This window comes from Capsicum annuum, chromosome 4, assembly GCF_002878395.1.
Source record: "Capsicum annuum cultivar UCD-10X-F1 chromosome 4, UCD10Xv1.1, whole genome shotgun sequence".
NCBI lineage: Eukaryota > Viridiplantae > Streptophyta > Magnoliopsida > Solanales > Solanaceae > Capsicum > Capsicum annuum.
The window spans coordinates 216,142,841-216,163,220 of NC_061114.1; the positions used below are offsets into that span (position 1 = coordinate 216,142,841).

Consider the following 20,380-nt stretch of genomic DNA (forward strand, 5'->3'; position numbering starts at 1 on the left):
ATTGGGTATTATCTCAAAAGAATGATGTTTGGCCATAAAATCTCCAATACAGGTAAGTTGCACTTTGGAAAAGTGAAAACAAGAAGTTAAATTGAAAAATTTATTGAAAAAATATTCTTTTGATCTCCTTTTACGTGTTGTCATTTGATTGGATACGAAATTAAAAAAAAAAAAAATAATGACTTGGTAAAGTTTATAAAATTGCCCCTTAAAGTCACTTTAATGTTTACGTGACGTTAATATTTTCTTATTAAGTGAGATCTAATAAGGATAAAATGGAGATGATGTCATTAATTAGTTGCCCATTCAGAATAAAGTGAAAATGATATTATTAAATAGTCATCAAATAAGAAAAAATGACATTATTTTTTGAACGAATCAAAAATAAAATAAGGATACATAAAATGAAACAGTGGGAATAATAATTGTGTTTATCCGTCCTTGTGTTATGGTCATATGATGAGTTTGATCCTTGTAATATTTGACGTTGCCCTTTCACATGTCACATTTAACCTCCAATTAATTAAAATGAATGCTTTTAGGATTAAGCATGTCTTTTAATCCTTCTCACATGTCTCTTAGATAAATAAGAAGTATGTCTAAATACATTATTTAAAAGACATGCTTTTTAGAAAGAGAAAAGTAAGTTATTTAATTGAAACGAACAGACTACATTTTTTATTTTTCATTCAGATTCAACTCTCGTGTTGAAACTTGATAATTGAAATTCGCGTCACATAAAATTTATTCAAAGAAAGTACTTCCTAACGAGAATTTTCCATGTAGATAGCTCAAAAAAGAAAACACACCAAGCCAAAACGTCGATAATAAAAAGAAAATTCCTCAAGAGCAATTATTGCATTTGGATAGGTGTATAAAGTTTAAGGTACAGCATAAATTTTCTGCCAAGCAATTCTTTTTCTAGTTTTTTTTTTTTTTTTTTGTTTTTTCTATTAGGAGAGAGGGGGAAAGAGAAGGATATGTTGTAGTTGGAAATATTTCTTCTTCATTTTTTTTTTTTTTGGGTTAAAAAGAGCAATAGTTGGAAATATTTCTACTAGTACCTTGGTTAATTTCATTAAGTCATTTAACTTTAAAAATAATATTATATTTTCCTTTGTGAAATTTTTTTCAAGTATCATGTAATTATTATATTATCTAAAATTAAAGATGGTATTGACGACCTTCCTATATTTCGAGAGAGTTTGCCATTAGACCCAAAATTCTGAATATAAATTTTGAATATGAGACTTCAAAGTTCAAACTTTGGCGGCGTATGAAGTTAGGCTTTGATAGAATTTTAACTACAAATCCAAAGTGAAAGAAACAAACGTATGTCTTTCAGACATCGAAATGAAATAAGTCATGAGGCCGGCAAATGGAGCTAAGAGCTGCCCAAGGCACCACAAGCCCTCCTGATGCCATTACTACAATATGATTTGGACGTGCCTCCTCCGAGATCAAATTCTTTTTATTAAATAAACGTAGAGAGATCATCATCAGAGAAACGCCTTAAAAGCCACACCTGGTTTAACGCTCAAATTCCTTAATCTTCAATGAAAAAAAGTAAAAATAGAAGCTTAGGTCTGTATCGCAATTGACCTTTAAGGTACTTGATAGCAGCAATTATGACAACATTCTGAGGAAAAAGAATGGTCTGCTCTTGTGCAGCACTCAGAATAAGAGCGTAAAATAGGGAAACTTGAGAGACAGAAGGTAAGGAAAGGATCGGCAAAAAAAAGAACTGCCAGGATCATTTGGCATAGCAAATAGACTGTACAGCATTATAGACAGGTGTCTCACAGACTTAAAATGCCCTTAGACTGTTCTCCTGTAGAAAAAGAAAAATCTCTTTCCTTAACACCGAAATTATCTACAGAATCTAATTCAGAGACCATAAGGGTATTAGCCAAATCCGAATCCTTCGTTGGCTTCATGAATGGCAAGCAGTAGTCGTTCCTCTAGATGCTCTTTAGAGGGATACTCTGGTAGATCCAACTGGTTAAAACTGCACCCAAAAAATAATAATCAAGGATTGATTGCAGTAAACAAGTGACAAAGATATAATAGTAGAATCACAACGCTCCATCTAATATCGAAGAAAGAAGCTGTTACTTGCTTGTCAGTAGTTGAAATGTAATTCACGATTAGGTTAATACTAATGTTAGTCAACATTTACTTGAAATATTCCACAAAGAAAGCTTTCCCATCTCATAGAGAAGAGAGACGAGCGGCACATAAAAAGGAATGCAAGAGAAGTAATTTGGACAGAGGAAGCAACATGAACCTCTACTGGAATCTTCAGCAATACAACTAAATTAGGATGGCAACACAAATGAAAGAAGGTTAAATAACATGGAGAGGAGCAACACGGATCTTTTACTGGTAGAACTTAGGATGGCAACATAAATGAAAGAAGGTTAAATAACTAGGAGAGGAGCAACACGGATCATTTACTGGTAGATATCTTCAGTATCATGAAGAAAATCATACTTTAGTTTCAGATGATAAAATCGTTACCATGTATGTGCTGAAGAAAATCATACTGTTGTTTCAGATGATAAAATCTTTACCATGTATGTGCTGAAGGCAAGTGGTCAGCACTGCCGTAAGCTTTGTGGATCTGAAATTTCTGGACACCTGAAATTCCTTGCAGTGCACTAAACCCTTCCAACGGCACCTGAAGAAGATGACAAAAGATATGTTAGACGATTGCAGGAGATATTCAACATGCAACTGTAAACAAATGAAAGCAACAAACTACCTTAGAGGTCCCAGTGACAAACTGAAGGAGGCGAGCTTTGTCTTCCTTGCTAAAAGCTTGAACGACTTCCCAAAACCACTGAATAACAGGTGATGCTGGGCTGTATCCAGAATATTCTGTATTTGCCCTCAAGTCATCAACTGCAAAGCAAGGGGAAAATAAAATGTAAGAAGCAATTTCTCCTTGACATAGACAAATAACTATCTAAGACAGGATTACCACATGAATTAACAAATAAAGGAAATAGCAAAACATACGATCGATGTCAGGAAGACCGCTAATTAACAACTCAAGTTCCTTGTCATGAAAGATTGAGATTAGATCCCGCGGAATCAATTCACTGAATCCTTCCAAAAAAGCATTTATCTGAGGGCGGATAGCAGTCGTCAACCGATGCTCAGCGACCAAGTCAACATACTGTTGCTTATTTTCCTCGGTGACTCTGATATTTCGTCCACCCGGGATTAGTTCATAGTCAGTCACCTGCATTACACAAATTGCAATTAGAGCCACCGTAACAAAAATGTTAAAGCTTCAATTACCGCTGAAGAACTCATACCTCATTGCGTTCATAAAGTATCAACTTCTCTTCATCAGCATCAATGCTGAATGTAAGGTCCAAAATATCACTTATGTCATTCTGCACAAAGCAAGAAATGTGATCAGAGCAAATATTTAACCATAATTTCCATAATCACATATAAAAGAGAAAACACTGCACCTCAAGCAGCCATTTCAAATTTTTGAAGTAGTCAGGATCAATAGCTTCGATATCATGATATGTCACTTTAGCACCAAGTATATGTTTGTAGAACGACCGTGTAAAATGAACATCGAGAAGTTGACCATCAAAAAGAGCCTTCCCAACCTGGGATATTTACATAAAACACATTAGATATTGCTAAATTAAATAACCAGAGAAAAAAGAACCAAGAAGGAAGATACTCACCACTCGCCCAACAAATTTGAAGTATGAGAGGTGCTCAGTTTGGTACACAGAGTTGGGATTTGGCTGAAATGTTGCTTCATTGCCAACTGTAGTAAACAATAGTGCTCCCTTATCAAAAATTACTCTGGAAAGTAACTGATACCATTCCCTAGTAAGTCCACCAGCATCAATCCCTTCTTCCCCTTGGAAATGTACAGTCAATCTCCCTTTCAATTCTTGAGTTGTCCTCATTCGCAGCTGATTATATGAATCTTCAAGTATATAAGCTCTTCTCACAGAAATTCTCAGAGGACTGTGATGATGGTCGTGTTGATGTTTAATCTTAGATCTAAAGTAGGACCTTTTATTGTCAAAATCAACAAAACGAGGAACCTTCAGCATGATGGAGAAAGACTTCTCCAATAGTCCAGGATTCTGCCGAACAAAAGCATTAAGAAGTTTTCTGTGCTTCTCTGCAAATTTTACAAAAGCAATGTGCTTCTCATCAACTTTTGTTGCAGATGTAGGTGTTCTGGGTTGCATAGCAGAAGCAGAAGCTTCTTCTGCATCAGGAACTGTAGCAATACTAAACTCCTGCCCTGCACCCAAATGCGCAGGATGCAACTTCTCACACATCACAAAAAAGGACTCTATGTATGGCAAAATGTTTTGTGTGCCTGCTGGCAGTGGAGGCATTGCTCCAGAAGGTTTAGATGTGGTAACAATAGATGAGCGTGACAGGTTGGGTGCTGTTTCAGAAAAACTCTCTATTGTGCTAATGCAAGTGCTCAGCTCCTGCCATAGAGGTTCTAAAGCTGTGTTGATGTCCCAAACCAGGGAGATAGTAGCACCGTGCTCTTTCTCAGAAATAATTTGATTGTCCTTGTTCTTGTCAGCAATTGAAGCAACAAGAGTGCTTAATGCTTGTAAAACCCTGAGTATCACAGCGCCATCAGTTGAAGTGGTACTAAGCAATGCTTTTTCTACTTCCCTAAACTTGTTTAACTCATCCATTGCAGATCTGGTCAGACTTTGCACAGAGCCAGCTAGCTCAGTAATAAATAAATGACAAATGGCAGGAGCTATGGCCACCAACTTTTTCAGTACCTCTGCTACCAATGAGTAAGCATTGTCTGAAAGACTAATAAAAGAAGAAAACATTAAACGGCTTCAATAACAAATAAAACAACACATTATTCAGCAAGACCCATGTAAAAACAACCTACTATAAGTTCAAAAATGTACTTGGTCATGTGAAAAAGATATCAAATATTACAATATCAAATAAGTGATGTGCAACCAAACAGATAATTTAGTGCCTGAAATAGAAGCCATAGGCTCGGAAATTATGAGCACCGTCATAGTAGGCAGTCGGTTAATTTTCCGAACCCACTTTTGGACAAGAACGCAAATACACAAGCAAGTGCAAAACTAGTACAGTATATCACCCTGCTGGCCAACTCACAAGTCTATAATTAAGGGCCATCTTGTTGCATTAAACCATAGTGTTTACCATTTTTAAAACCAGTTAACACCAGAGAAATCAGTATGTAGAGCCACATAAGATAAATGATTTGAATAAAGTACATTACAAGGATTATAAAAAAGCTTACCCTTCTCTTGCAAGCAATGAGCACAGGAGTCGAAGTTCTAATTGAGGTAGTCCAAGTAGAATACTTTCAATACTTTGGTCTCTGCCTGCAACAGAGGATGATGCTCCAGGTTTGTCCTCAACCTCAGATGAAGCTGCATGAGATTCAGTATTCATTTCAGCAGATTGAATTGGAGGATCAACCGGTTGCTCTGTAGAAGATGTGACAGGTTCTTCACGTGCACTTGATTTGCTCTCGGTGTTTTGGACTACAACATCTAACAGATTTAACAGCTACATACAAAAAGGAAAATAATTAAACACAGCAAGAAACATCAGATAATGGCTACTCAAAGAGACATCCTACTTGTGCAAACTACCTGCTCTAGATGCGCAACACTTCTCAAATAAAGGGGATGATTCAAGAGGCCCAAAAGCAAAGCAAGAGCTACTTGTTCCTCATGCTGCCATCTATCTGGTCCATCAGCCTCAACCATGACAGCTTTTCCACGCCTCTGATCCGGAATTATTGGCCCTTTCGGCACTGGTCGAGGGAGCCTGAATTCCAGTAGTGTCTTTGCGACTAAAGAATGGTTCTTTGCCAAGTATGTAAGTGTTTCAAGAACACGACGAGATAGCAATGGAGGAATTCCTACAAGGCAATGAGATGAAACAAATTTAGCAAAGGCCAAAAATAACAAAAATATTACAACAGTAGTACTAGTACACACTATGTAATACATGACCAAAGAAACCAAACAAGATGACAAGGTCTCACCATCAAGATGCTGAGGACGTGAGTACATCACATTACTTTGGCAACCATATAGTCGATATGGGGGTTCAGCAGTATTCAGATCATTAGCAGGCTGTCCGACATCAAGCATCAACAAGTCCATCAATATTTTCACTAAAGCAACTCTTGTTTCAGCATGTGCACTAAGATTCAACATCAGCCTCTGTAGAGGGACTTTGTAAATTGGCTGCAAAAGAACCAGACGTGTCAACATTCAAATCATAACGGCAAGAAATCAGTAATTCTACCTCACCAAGTTTATACCTGGAATACTCGAAGCAACCGCACCAGTGCTCTTAAGCCCTCAGTATCGACCAAGGGAGATCCATCTGCCTCTAGAGGCTTACCTCCAGCTGATCTACGTGAAAGGGTTCCACCAGTCCTTTCCAATTGTTCATTCCGCCTGGAGTCGCCTCTACGACTTCTAGGATACATACCAAAAAGTGATCGGTTATACCTTCGTGCAAACCTCTCGCGCAACATATTTGCTTCCGCCACAAGAGCAGGTGTTAAATTAGCAAGAATGGCATCAGAAGATGTCAGAAGGACCTGCGAGATGAAATATAAAACCCAATGATAGCCGTAAAAGGATACATGAAAACCAAATTTAAATCATAAACAAAAAGAAATAGTTAAACAAAATTGCTACTTGTTACAGAGTAAATGAAATAAAAACAAACATAAGATTCTATTCTAATTCGTATAAGTACCTCTTCCCGTAGTTCTGAAGGGAATGTAGCAATAATCGACACTGTGTCCATCTCAACAGGTTGGCCTTCTAATTCTTGTGACTGTTGCAGTCGTTGTGCCCTTTGTTGTGCCAACACTTCTTCTCGGATGTCCGCCGGAAGGGCTGCCAGAAATTCTGGATCAATATCTCCACCATTTTGAGGCTCAGAATTAGGTGGTTGAGTTGCTTGACCCTGTTGAGCTGAGAGGACCTCAGCTCGCAACTCCTCAGGAAGCGCCTCTAGAAATGCAGGATCAATTGATCCAGAATCAGCATCTACATTACGTAGCTGTTCCTCATTGGGTCCACTTTGTTCAGCTTCTTGATTTGAATGTTCTGACGCTTCAGACACACTGTGAAGAGCAACATCCCTCGCACTTATCTGAGAAGAATTTCCAAAAGAAATGTTAGTCCTCCTAGTTCGAGCATCTGCTGAGCCTTGCCTATCGCCGCCATCATCATGCCCATCTGCACTTCCAATTTCAACATCAAGACTTCGAAGACTTTCACCCAGAGTTGCACCACTTCCGCTGCTTTCTTGGCTAACTGCCTCAACATCCCTTATGGCAACATCATTCTGTTCAAACTGCATTTCGACAGGTTGAGATTGTCTATTTGGTGCATCTGTTCCCTGAGAAGACACATTTGCTACAGATGTCACATTAGCACCACCTGATTCATCCAAAACTGTTGAGGGGACAGAGGCATCTCTGGCTTCATTGTTGCTATTGTTCTCCACCGCAGTTTCAGCTGCCATTTCACCTGATCCAGCAAACTGGGTGGCCTCACCTCGATTCTGAGACCCCTCTGTAGGATCTTGATCAGCTGATTTCTCAGGACTTGGCCGCCTCAAGTGGGAAACAACCAAATCCTCAAAACCCTGTGGAAGAGCAGAGGCACCTGATCCACCACTTTGCTGGTTATCATTGGTCCAAAAATTGAACCGTTGACCGTGACGGCTGCTCCGGAGAGAACGGAATACAGAATCCAGGCGCGATGAGGTTCCTTCTGAGCTCCTATCGGAATAAGCATCACGAATACTCTCTGCATGAAAAGGAAGAAAGCAATGAGATTTCAATCAGAGAAAAATTATGATATTAACCAGATGTAGTCTGGATACCTGATTGCCGAGGTTGACCCAATTGCAGCAAGGAAGATGGTTCCACCAGAAGGGGATGTTGTGAAGGAGCAATGCTATCACCACCTCTCCCCAAAAGATTGTAGATGGATGTTGTACGCCCCTGACGCCTAGAGCCAAAAACTTCAACAGGCATAACATGTAAAGTTTCACTGGAAAGACTATGCTCTCGACCAAAAACTTCAATGTGGTCAAATACATTTATTCCATTCATTCCATCACCCAGACGAAGTATTACACCATCCTCGTCATCCTCATCTTCTTCATCCTCTTCATCCATTACCTCCTCATCAAAGTCATCTTCATCTATTTCTTGGTCATCTTGATCAGTATCAGGATGTTGTAAGTGATGAGCTTCATCTTCCTCTAGATCATTCTGTTCTTCTTCATCCCCTTCTTCATCTTCATCAACTTCATCTCCTTCATCACCTGACATCTCATCATCATCATCATCATCTTCGTCATCTTCATCCTCAACAAGATGCTCTTGTACATCAGGCTGGATTTCAAATCTTATCTCAAGGCCATTTTCCATATTTCTAGTGTCCTCATTACTTTCATGCATGTAATCATCCTCATTGGATGGACCAAAACCACCATCAATATCCTGGTCATGTTCCATATCATCAGTGACAGCTTCAGACCCACCAAAGTTTTGAGATGTGCCAAAGGGTTCAATGTGATCTGTTGGCACTGAATTCACATTAGGCTGTGATGCAGTTTCATTAGTTTCGACTGCAAAGGCATCATTAGGAGTACCAGATTGATTATGATCCTGAGTTTTTGTCGACTGTTCTCCCCTACCAGCATTGGACTCAGCCGCATGGACATGCTCCTTCGTTACCAACTCCAGAACTTTTACCACACCAGTAACAACCTTGGAAGAATCAGTATGATCCAGGTCCAAGACATGAAGAGCTCGGGTCAGAGATTGAACCAGACCGACATCTATGAAAGTAGCTGAAGCTTCTGCTGAGATGGAAGAACCTGTAGGTGCACGAGCTGTCAATACATCATTGAGAAGATCAACAAAAGCTTGAATTTCGATTCCGGGTGCCCTAAAACCACTTCCAAACTCAACAAAATCACTAAAGACGCTGTTAATCTCTGTAAAGATTCTTTTCCTTGCCTCCGTCGAGCGAACACAAGATGCCACAAGAAACTGGGTAGCTCTGCTCGAAAGTTTTTGCCTCCAGTCCACATCAGTTTTTTTCTCTTTCCTAGAACTCTTGGCGTACGGCAAAAACTTATGAAGAATATGATGAAAAATTCCACCAGCAAGGTGCCCTGCCCGTACTGGAACAGCTATGCAACTGCTAACTTCAGAATCTTTTCTAAGCAAAATATTAACTGAAGCAGTATACATCAAAAGAATCTCAGTCAGGAGCTTCAAAATGAATACAATCTTAGCCATATATGCAGACAAGTCATGGCTATCAGCTTCACTTGCTTCAGAAGCAGAGGCGATAGCTTTCCCTTTACCCTTGCTTGCGGAAACATCAATCTCCATATCCGTTGAACTAGAGCTCTCTTTTGTTGCCGGTTCATCTTTCAATGGAGGAACAAACTTAACCACTGGATCCAAAAGCTGCTCAATGACATTTACAAAGCTATGAGGCGGCTTTCGATGAACTTTGACATTCTTAGAACTTGCATCAAGACTCTTGCCATGTACTCCATGGCTCACATTACCAACACCAGACTTCAGATCTGCATTCTGCATTTTATCTTTGTCTTCTGATTTCTCTTTCTCCCTGTCTTTGTCCTTTTTGTCCTTGTCACGGTCCCTCAACAAGACTACATAAGGTCGTTCACCGACCATCTCCACTTGGCAGACCGCACGAGCAGCCCGCAAGAAAATCGCTGGATCCCGCTGAATAACAGAAGTCAAATTTAACAGAAAATTACGAGGTGTGAGCCTTCCACTTGACTGTCTATTAGAAGCAGATACAACATTGTGCCGTATCTCTGCTTCCATAGCTTGTTGTAGAGTCTGGGGATCCTCGAGAATATGTCTTATTATAGTAGCGGCAATATTGTCAAACCCAATAAACAAGCTGCTCGTTGGCAAAGAAAGAAGCAACTGCAATCCACCAGCATCCAGAAAGTTAACAGCAACAGAGTGAGTTCTTGTAAGAGTTGCACACAGCTGCAACACAGCATGCATTGTTTCCGAGGGAAGCTGGTTCCTCATACAGCCACAAGCTATTTCAACAAGCTGCTTCTGCTCTTGTACATCCAGATATTTTGGAGACAGAGAAGACTGCAACTTACTATATTTATCCTCGTTAATCGAAACTGGCTTCTGTGTAGTATCATCCCCCTTCAGCTGTTCCAGTATATCAGCATTCAACTTCTGATCCGCTTGAGAAAGCCGATCAATAGCAACAAAAGCTGCTGTCACCCATTTGGGAACTTTCTCCTTATCAAATGTACTGGAAATCCACTGTGAAAGAAGATCAGATGAGACCTTGACCAAACCAGTCTTTGCAGCTATCTCTCTGGCATCAGCGTCTTCATTAAGAATCAGAGCAAGAACATGAAAGAGATTAGAAAGAATGCTGCTGTTTCCATCCTCAGAGACATTACTAGAAAGCTTCACTTGTTCAACAATAAACGAAACCACAGCTGACCGATGTTCACCATCATTTTGGGAGCATATCATCACAAGAAGATCCCTGACAGGAAAAGCAAGAGAGTCCTTCATCTGTAGAAGCTTTCGGCATGTAGACAACAACTCATCAACAGGAGGAGGCTGAACCATTTCTTCTTCAATGGTCAGGATGCTTTCTTTGGGAACATCTTCCTTTGCCTCAGATCCAGAGTTCCCAAGAGACATGGCAAGGGCACGGGCAAGTTCATCATCTTCTTGTACTTCCTCTGGATGTGAGAACAACCACTCCATTGCCAATTCTACACTGTTTGAACCAACCTGCCTCAAAGCCTCTTCCGCCCTATTCCTGGTGAACCCCATTTCAACAATTGTAGAAATTGTAGTTTCATTTGGGGGAGGACCAGCCACACGAGCAGCAGTGCTGTTTGCGTTTTTGACTTCTACTCCGGAGTAGATGTGTCTAATGATATTGAGAACAGCTGCAATGAAATCATAACTGCATTCTGTGAATTGAGGATGAGTCCAAACAGGAAGTACAGCCTTCAATACCATGGATTGAAGAACCTTTACAAATGTCTCCTCGTCCCGTGGAAATGGGATATCACCACTTATCAAAGGTTGAGTCAGTAAATGCTTTGTGAAAGGAGATAGAATTAAAGATGAAGTCGCCAGATGATCCATCAGCTTCCCATAACTACCCAGGGGGCCATATATCCACGAACGATCTGCATCCTCAACACCATCCTGCCTGGTATGTTTCTCATCAGTATCCATAGGAGAAGTAGGGGCTCTATTGAGGGCAAAGAGCAACTGACTAGTAGCTTCAAACGTGGTTAACACCGACTGAATAACCCCACGCCCATAAAGGCAATTCAATATAACAGCATTGCAAGAATCAGGTTTGTCCAGCAGAATACCATCAATAAATTCAATAACCTTGCCGAAATAACGACATTTGGTTGACACCTCCGATCCAGAAGTTATATGACCTCCAAAGTTCATGTGATCAATGGCAATTGAAGCAAAAGTTGAAGCAACAGATTTTGATGGAGCTGACACATTGAGTGTATCATCCCGCCTACGTGATGGAAGTAGCATTACCTTGCCCATCTCTTGAAACAAATGGGCAATATGGATTGATAGGGATTTCACCATATCACGGCAGGAATGATAATAGGATTTCTGTTTGTCCTCTTTTTGATTACTGGCACCAGCGTCATCAAGAGAACCTGCTTGTTCTGATTGATGACTAGCTTCTATTCGAACATTTGAAGAACCATCAGTGGTCTGACGTTGCTGAAGACTAGAGGCTCTAGTCAGATCCCGATATAGATTGATCAGATCAAAAAACTGTGATTCAAAACTCCACCCTGACATCCTTCTGCGAAGTAAGGGGTCAAGGAACTGCCTAAAGGAATTTAATCTTTGTTCTTCTGTATCAGTTGCACTCGATTCAGACTGTCGTGCCTCATCAGTTGCACCAGCACCGCCTTCCTCCACATCAACCTTAGATTCTTCAAGCAACGCTAATTGCCAAAGAATTTCACGATGAATGCGACCAATATCTTCCAATACATCTTTGCTGCCGTTTCCAAACTCCGTTAAAAGAGCAGTCACCCATCGGTTGTCTTTGGAGGCAGCCAGAAATAAAAGAAACTCAACTAGGAAAAGTGAAGAAAATGTCCTATCTGGAGTATTCTTGGGATCCAACATAAAAGCACCAGAAACCATGCCAAATCCAGACAGCGCTTTTTTTAAATGATCTTTGAGAAAGGAACAGAAAGCACGAGCCAAAGCAGCAGAGTGGTGTTGGGTGAAAGTCTTGAAGACCATGGTGCTGTGTAATGCTATGGACATCCCTTCAGATGACTGTGCAACACTTGGACGTAGGAGTAGTTTCAACAAAGCTTCAATGCCCGACTTTTCCACAAATAACCGACAAGTTTCAGAGTTCTCCATTGTACGGTGAACAAGAACCATCACATGAAAGACAGCCAACTGAATGAACTGCTCATCGCTGATAGTTTCCCCAGTTGAATAAGATGATTCAACCAATGAGCTGGATGCAACACCCTCTCTGTTATCTGTGTCTGTGTCCATTTCGGTAGTCTCGCTTGATTTCCCTGATGACTCAGCATGTTCACCATCACCACGTGAAGCAATACTGTTAACAATCTCAATTATTAAATCCACTCCAGTACCTCTCAGCGAAGATACATGGCGCAACAGCTCTTCCACAGCATTTGCCAAAGGGACAATACCTTCATTCATAGCTACCACGTACTTCTTGTTGGTAAATATGTCTACAAGGAAACGCAATGCTGAAGTTTCTTTCACAGACTCCAGTCCCTTCGGGTTAAGGCAAATTGCACCGAGACCATTAGGTACACAAGTTAGAGCTTTTGGAGACGGTAGTATCCCAGATACCACTGAAGACAAAAAAGCAATAGGAAGACCCAACTCATGCAGAGCAGAAAAACATGTCGGATCTTTGTGAATTATTTCGCTCATAACAGTCACGGCTGAGGAATAAATATCACCCCCAAATTTTTCCACGTTACTAAATATCAGACACAAAGTGGCAGGTAAAGATGCTTCGTTAGAACCCTGAGATCTGGTCGAATTTGCAGGAGCATAGGTAGCAGATCCAAGTGCCTTCAATAAGACCCTAATAAGTCTCTTTTGAGCATATACTTGTTCTTCACTAGATTTAAAATGCTCACCAATGACCATAGAATTGTCATCATCTCCAGCTCTGTCAATCACTCTGTGCACTTCTATCTGTAACCTATTAGCCAAAAGCTCAACTCCACCTAGATCTTTGAAAAGGGTTACTGCTGCATTACTATAATCCAGAAGCTTTTGCAGTGTTTTCACAGCCAGGCAAACAAGATGTATATGTGCAGGATCAGCATCCTCTACTAGAGGCAAAAAAGTTGGCACCATTCCAGACCCGCGAATAACACTACCAGAGCTTGAAGAGGATATGACATGTAGCAGGTAAAACTGCAGAACAGCTTCAACAAAGGATACTGATGACAAGTCATTTGAGCTGCTTAGTGACAAGATTGCTCTCTGTAAAACATTCAAAAGGATCATTCGATTACCACCAGCAAAACTGATGCTTGATCCACTCAAAATCCTCGCCCGCTCATGTGATGATGCATAAGCAGCTAATTGTGCGCCCAAGGCATTCATTGCTAGTGTTCTAACATTTCCAGAGATGGTTTCTTCAGATCTGACAATCCTTATCAACTCATTCGTGTATTCAGGTTCATTAGCAAAAAAGGACGAAAGTTCATCATGGGAATCACTAGCCTGGACAAGCACAATGAAAGCAAGAAGACATATCTTGCTGTAAAGCCTACATACTCTGGGGGAACGGAACGCATGTGCATATCTGATTCTTGTCAGCAATGCAAACCTTTGCTCAGGAGGAACCTTATACTGCTCAACACAGAACTTCATTAGCGACAGATCTTCCTCTTTCCGTACATGGAGATCAGGTATGTGAATTACACTCATGCTCGTTGATGCTGCACCATCCTCACTTTCAGCATTGTTTTCGGCACTGACACTATGCAACTCAAAATAAAGGGTGGACCCCAAGTGATAAAGTGACTTGTCGCCATCATTTTCCACACTGGATGGAAACAAAGATAGGCCTTCATCCTGACTTCTTTCGTTTACAGTAACACAATAATACAAGCCCAGACCTTCTTCCTTGCTTCCCCATCCCTGCGCAAGTGACAGTAGACAACTATTTATAGCACCACACCCAACCAATTTACCACTTGCATGTAGCTTCGAAGGATTTATTTTTACTAATACAGCAAGAGTCTCTAAAGTTGCAATGAGGATCTCAGGATCTGTTGAAGCCAGCAAAAGCTTGAAATGCTGCCAGGTTCAAAGTAAATAAATTTGGACATCATCAGTACATGTGCATTCTTGTTACAGACATTCATTCAAAAAGGGGCAGAAAGTTTTAGCATCTTCAGCTTACCTCCAAGCCACTAAATGAACCCTTGTTATGGCAATTTTCTAGTATGATCTGCATCACACGTAAAATCTGTAGAACTGCTTGCTTGGGGAAAGGGCTATCATCTCCTAATATGTTATCACACAAGACGAGATCTTTCCTACTACATAAGTACGTCTTGAAATATGCATCAAAATGTAGAAACAATGGTCTCCAGTGATGAAAATTTCCCTGAAAAGAGAAGGTCAGGTAAGCCAAAGTCTGAAGTATAAAGGCCGCGGCAGGATAAGAAAAGGTAAATGTATTCACCTTGCCATACTCCCAGCGGAAACCAGAAAGAGGTATTGCTATATCTTGTAATGGACACTGGATGACCTTGTCAATAAAGGCTTTTATTCTGGGGGGCTGATGTGGATAAATGCACAATAAGATTATACCAGTTAATAGGGAGAACTTTAAAAAGAAAGAAATAAGCACGAAAGATAAAAATACCATCTACTACAAAAGAGGATAGTAGCGAAAAGTAGAAGTCCGGGCACTTTCAAGCAGCAGAAATCAAGACACTAATCAGATGATTTATTTCTTTATTTTTTCTTTGCATATGATTAAATCATTGTACATTACTAGATCCATGAAAAGATGATTAGATGGCTCCCACAAACTTGAGAATTACTCCTACGAGAATAACCACAGTTCATCCAAACAAAATGTAAAAAGGTGCCATATACTATGATATTTCCTGATTTTTTTGTTTTCTTTTGATAAGTATGGTTGTTCCCTCATGTTAAGGGACACGGCAAAGCTAGAAACATAAAACACGCAGAGAATACATTAGATCCACAACACAACACTTTCCAACATGATAAACGACAATCCTCAAAACACCAGCATCTTCAGCTACATATGAGAACACCGATTGAAAAGAACCGAGGAAGAGAATCACGATCATATTCAATGATCGTCGTGGAAAATGCAATTGTGCACTGGTACAAGATTGGACACAACTTAGAGAAGAGGTGTGCATAAAAAGGATAAATAATAAGCTTTGCCCGTGATTGTTTGGACATAGTCTAGGTAGTCCTCCAAATGAATGGCCCATATGGATTCAACAGCTTTCAGAAAATCAAAGGGAGTTGTATCGCAACTTCCTATTTTGGTGTAAAGAACAATGTATAGAAGATGCTGAACATGTGATAGATCTCTAAGGTTTACTGCATACTCCTGTTTTGGCTTGTTACAGCCTTTTATGGAGGTCACCAGCATATCCTAAAGGCTGAGGAATACAGTATTACCAGTTTCAAAAAAAAATATATGAATGGCCGATATGTGCATATGTTCCACAGAATGATAATTGAAGACACCACAGAAGAGCCTTAAAATCAGAATGGATGAAACTTGTCCCAAAAACCCAACAATTTCTTGGAAACAACAGGAACTTAAACAGAAGCAAATCATAGTAGAAGCAAAGAACACATGTTACCGGTACCCACCTAATCAGGATTAAGTCTGTATTTTGTTGGGGTCAGGATTAAGTCTGTATTTTGTTGGGGGAATAATGTAAAATATATTGTATATACAAAAAATAGACTGCCCAAAAAACTTGTGCAGTCACCCGTATAGAATTAAGTCTTTGCTTTGTCAAGTTTACATTAGCTCAGATGTTGCCAAAATTGCTAGTTAGACTTGAATCTTAGTGCGGGGACAAGTTTGAAATCAAAGAGCCTCTAGTTTTAGCTCCTATTTGACTTAAAAGATGATTGACCATTACCATTGTTGACTGAAAATGAATTGGCTCGAAAGCTAAACCGGATACTAAGTATAATCTTGTTGATATCTGCCATTATCAGAATGAAACTGACTGGCCCGAGTAGAGAAAAAAGAAAATAGCAAGTCATTTTGTTGAACCAACTAGTTTGGACTCGAGTATTGAGAAGTAAAAGGGAAAGTAAAGGACAGACAAAAATATTACTGAAATTGAATTTCAACAAACAAATGCATGCCGGCAAACTAATAGTATTACAACTGTCAGTTTGAAACTATCCTTTTCATGGACAGGTCTCAGTTTAGTTTGTGTTAAAACTGAATGAAATCTCAAAAATGAATACAAGATAGAGCAAAGCTAGTTTACTGTAAACATCAGATAGCTCCAACTCCCTAAAGGAGGCCGAGAAGAATGCATCTTTTATATTTTGAGATTTAATATATTTAAGGATCACACATGTACATTATACGGTTTTAATCGACAAATGTCATACCAACTCATGTCATATCTAATCCCAGAGTCCTCCAATTTCAGCCTCGTATTAGGTAATTATTTCCAGCAAATTCACTATGAAGTTCTAATCCAAGAGCTTGCTGATTGGATATTACTACAATTGAGTCTAATTATTATGATCATTAGCTTGTGATTTTTAGAACCTCTTTGCAGTTTCAAAAAAGAGGTCTAAAGATCACATGTTAATGATCATAACAATGAGACTTATTTTAAAGATCACATGGCATAAGTACATATTAAACTTCAGACCAGATGGTATCAATACGCCTGTGACATAGAATTTCCACATGCCAATCATGAAAAAGCATAAAATGCAAAGGAAAAAAGCTGGCAGATGACTGATAATAGAAGTATATAAACATAGATAGCATAAGCAGTTAAAAACAATAAACCAAATAGAAAAAAGGTACATTGTGAAATATGATTTCCAATCAAAACTAAACCCTAAGATACAAAAGAAGACAACTCCCCGGTAAGACAAAACCCTAACAACACACATTTCCATGACTAATTCCACGGAACAAATATCACGTAACTATGTCCACCAAGATTTTCTAGAACAGAAAGGAATATAAATCACCTAGTGTCTCGTCTCTAATGGGATTTGAACCTGACACCTCCGGGTGCTCAACCTATGTCATTGGCCACTAAGCCACAACAACACACATTGCACGCCTCAAACACAACACCAATACGAAAAAAAGCACAATGTGAAGTAATTCCAAAAAACCGAAGGGAAAAAATTGTCCCTTTCATAAACAAGTGGTTCCTATAAATACAAAATCCTAACCAACACACTTTTTTTACGAGTGTGGTGCCGGACGTACCCCAACTATTTCCACGTAACAAGTATAAGGTAACTTTGTCCACCAAGGCTAGAACGTACTGGAACAAATCACCTAATGTTTGCCTCTGTCAAGATTTGAACCCGAAATCTCATGGTGCTCAACCCACCCCCATTAACCACGAGACCACAACAGCAGACATTCCTCGCCTCAAACAAAACAACACTCCCAAAAAAAATGCACTTTGTGAAATAATTCCCAAAACCCTACGAAAAAAAACCCATTCCTTTACGAAACAAGCTGTTCATTAACACAAAACCCTACCGGGAAAAAAAATCCCTTTACGAAACAATCTGTTCGACAACACCAAAACCCTAAACAACACAGAGCAGCAACCAAATATAAAAATAAAAAGTAAGCAATGAGTAAAAAGACAAAAATGAGTAGCACGTACAGGTTCAGAGTCTAGTTTAATAGATGGACCAATAGCTCCTTCGCTGGATAGAAGTTGCCGTAACCTCGACGGCAAACTCGATCTTAACGTCGTCATATCTCCTTGTAACTATTCACTGAACCACAACACAAATCCAAAAAAAACACAAATCAGCCCCAAAAAAATCAGAAAAAATCCACACATTCAAATACATAAATAAAAAAGGGAAAAATCATGAAATCGATCAAAATCGATACCTGAATCATCCAGAAAGAGTGTTAATAGAGACTGTACAGAAAGAGAGAGAAAAATAGGGTTTATAGAGAGAAGAATAAGAAGGAAAACCCCAAAGCGAAGAAAGAGAAGATGGTGAGAAGGAAGAGGTGAAGGTAAAAGCGGAGGTAGGGGGTGTATATAGGGGGCTCCTTTATAGGCTTTTTTGTGTGTGAAATTGGTTAAGCTAGTACTTCTAACCCTGGGGAAGGAGGAGGTTATATAGATACACCCAAACACAAATTGAGTTTTGTTATGTTGCTTCGTCTTCTTTCTATTCGAGTCGGTTTTTACTTGGGCCCTCTGCTTTGCTTTCACTTTGTTTCCTAGGGTTCATTGCTACATGAGATAAAAGATACTACTTAATAATTTTTTATTTTTTTTTATAATTATGATATTTGAATTAATTTATGTGCATGGAGGTTATTTTCAAGAGATATTTATAATCTCCTATTAGAAATAAATTAATTAATATTTGTTTTTGTTGAAAATTGAATGTGATAGCTCATAATGCTCGACTCAATTTCAATGATTTCAGAATATAGTTTTGGATTAATTTTAGCTTTATGTTTAATTTGAGATGTTAGTTAATTTTAGGATGATAAAATTATTATGACGGGATAAAATAATTTTATGGAATATCGGTTTTAGCATCTCTCTTGTTTCTTGGGGTTAGTTGGTTCATGGGATAAAGATAATGATTTTGGAATAGAATTTTTGATTAGTTTTAAGTTGTATTTGATTTGAGGTATTGAGAGATCGTTTGATATATCAGATAAGGAAAATAGTTTTGATATAAAAATAGGATTAATTTAATTCTTTGTTTGGTATGAAGTGGTATGAACTAATTTTGAAACTATTTTATTCCGCGTGTATATATAGGGTGATATAAAATAATCCCATGAAATATTCATACTTATTTCATTCGGTTTACCAAAGGACCCCTAACTGATTTGGGGTAGGGGGATTATCATGGTGGAATGAAATAATTTATGGGATATCCTTGTTTATCATATCCTGACTATCAAATGACTTTTTCAGAGTTCTTATTTTTTGTTTAATACATAGTCAGTGTCTTAAATTTGTTAAGGTATATTTTATATAGACACTCGAGTTAAGTCGTGTTAAATTGAACACTTCAATACCTAATAAATGTTTCAATTCGACAATTTCGATTTTAATCTTTGTATGTATTTTTATTCGTCTATTATTGATGCAAACACCTACAAGTAAATGAAATGCCACATTTCATGTAGTTAACTTAATTATCTAATAGTGAAGAACATGCACATACAAAAAAATATGATTAAAACATTTACTAAGCGTTTAGGTGTTCAATTGGAACAACAGTCAAATCGAGAATATAAAATGTCATAATTAGTTCAAAGGACTGATTATGCATCAAACTCATATTTTTTGTTCTCAATTAAATTATGTATATAAATAAGATTTTCATAATCTAAAAAATGAAAACTAAAAGTATCAAGACTTATAAATTTTAAATCAATGCATTGTTCAAGGAAACAATTAATTTGGAGTGATAATTGTAACAAAAAAAAAAATGATTTTGTCCTTAAATGTACGAATTCTAAATTTAAACATTTGATAAACATTGAGTCGGAATGAATAAAAATAAGGATATAAAATTGTAGAATGATTATATATTTGCAAGTTGATTTTGACTTACATAACAAAATTCAATCATTCTTTTTCATCTTTTGGTTATTTTTTTGCTATTATTTACTATTATTTTTGGTGTCATTATTCTTTATCAAAGTAAAGATCATTGTTCATTAATCATTATATGAATTTTTGCTTAAATTATATGTATGAATGTAAAACAAACACAAAGAAAATTGATAGTAACTAATTAATAAGCATTATCTTTGTTTGAATTGTTAGCCTTGATAATTTAGTTATGCAAAACAATAATTAGATTTTCAAGTGATGGACAGATGTTTGTTAAACAAAATCACACCAACAATATTCATAAAACAAAATGTAGTAACTTAATTATTCATAACAATAATAATAATATATTTTGTGTAATTTTATAAATACAAATCGAATAAAG

General features: G+C 38.3%; 1 protein-coding gene across 1 annotated transcript; it reads right to left on the minus strand.

Moving 5' to 3' along the window:
• Positions 1-1,717: 1,717 nt before the first annotated feature.
• Positions 1,718-18,561, minus strand: LOC107854474 (E3 ubiquitin-protein ligase UPL1). Its single transcript, XM_016699481.2, has 17 exons — positions 18,291-18,561; positions 18,055-18,169; positions 14,850-14,945; positions 14,565-14,771; positions 7,930-14,458; positions 6,790-7,853; positions 6,344-6,628; positions 6,062-6,266; positions 5,664-5,935; positions 5,306-5,577; positions 3,714-4,833; positions 3,486-3,632; positions 3,324-3,404; positions 3,022-3,247; positions 2,765-2,904; positions 2,574-2,680; positions 1,718-2,008 (listed from the first exon to the last, which is right to left on the minus strand). The coding sequence occupies exons 2-17, from the start codon at positions 18,148-18,150 to the stop codon at positions 1,906-1,908; spliced, it is 10,950 nt and encodes a 3,649-aa protein (XP_016554967.1). The 5' UTR covers positions 18,151-18,169; positions 18,291-18,561; the 3' UTR covers positions 1,718-1,905.
• Positions 18,562-20,380: the final 1,819 nt, after the last annotated feature.

Bases quoted from the DNA above. Each gene is read 5' to 3' on its own strand.
- LOC107854474 (XM_016699481.2), bottom strand. From the start codon at position 18,150: ATGACGACGTTAAGATCGAGTTTGCCGTCGAGGTTACGGCAACTTCTA. The intron at 14,946-18,054 runs GTACGTGCTACT...TATCCACATCAG, and splicing joins TTAAACTAGACTCTGAACCT to CCCCCCAGAATAAAAGCCTT. The intron at 5,936-6,061 runs GTGAGACCTTGT...ATTGCCTTGTAG, and splicing joins ACGTCCTCAGCATCTTGATG to GAATTCCTCCATTGCTATCT.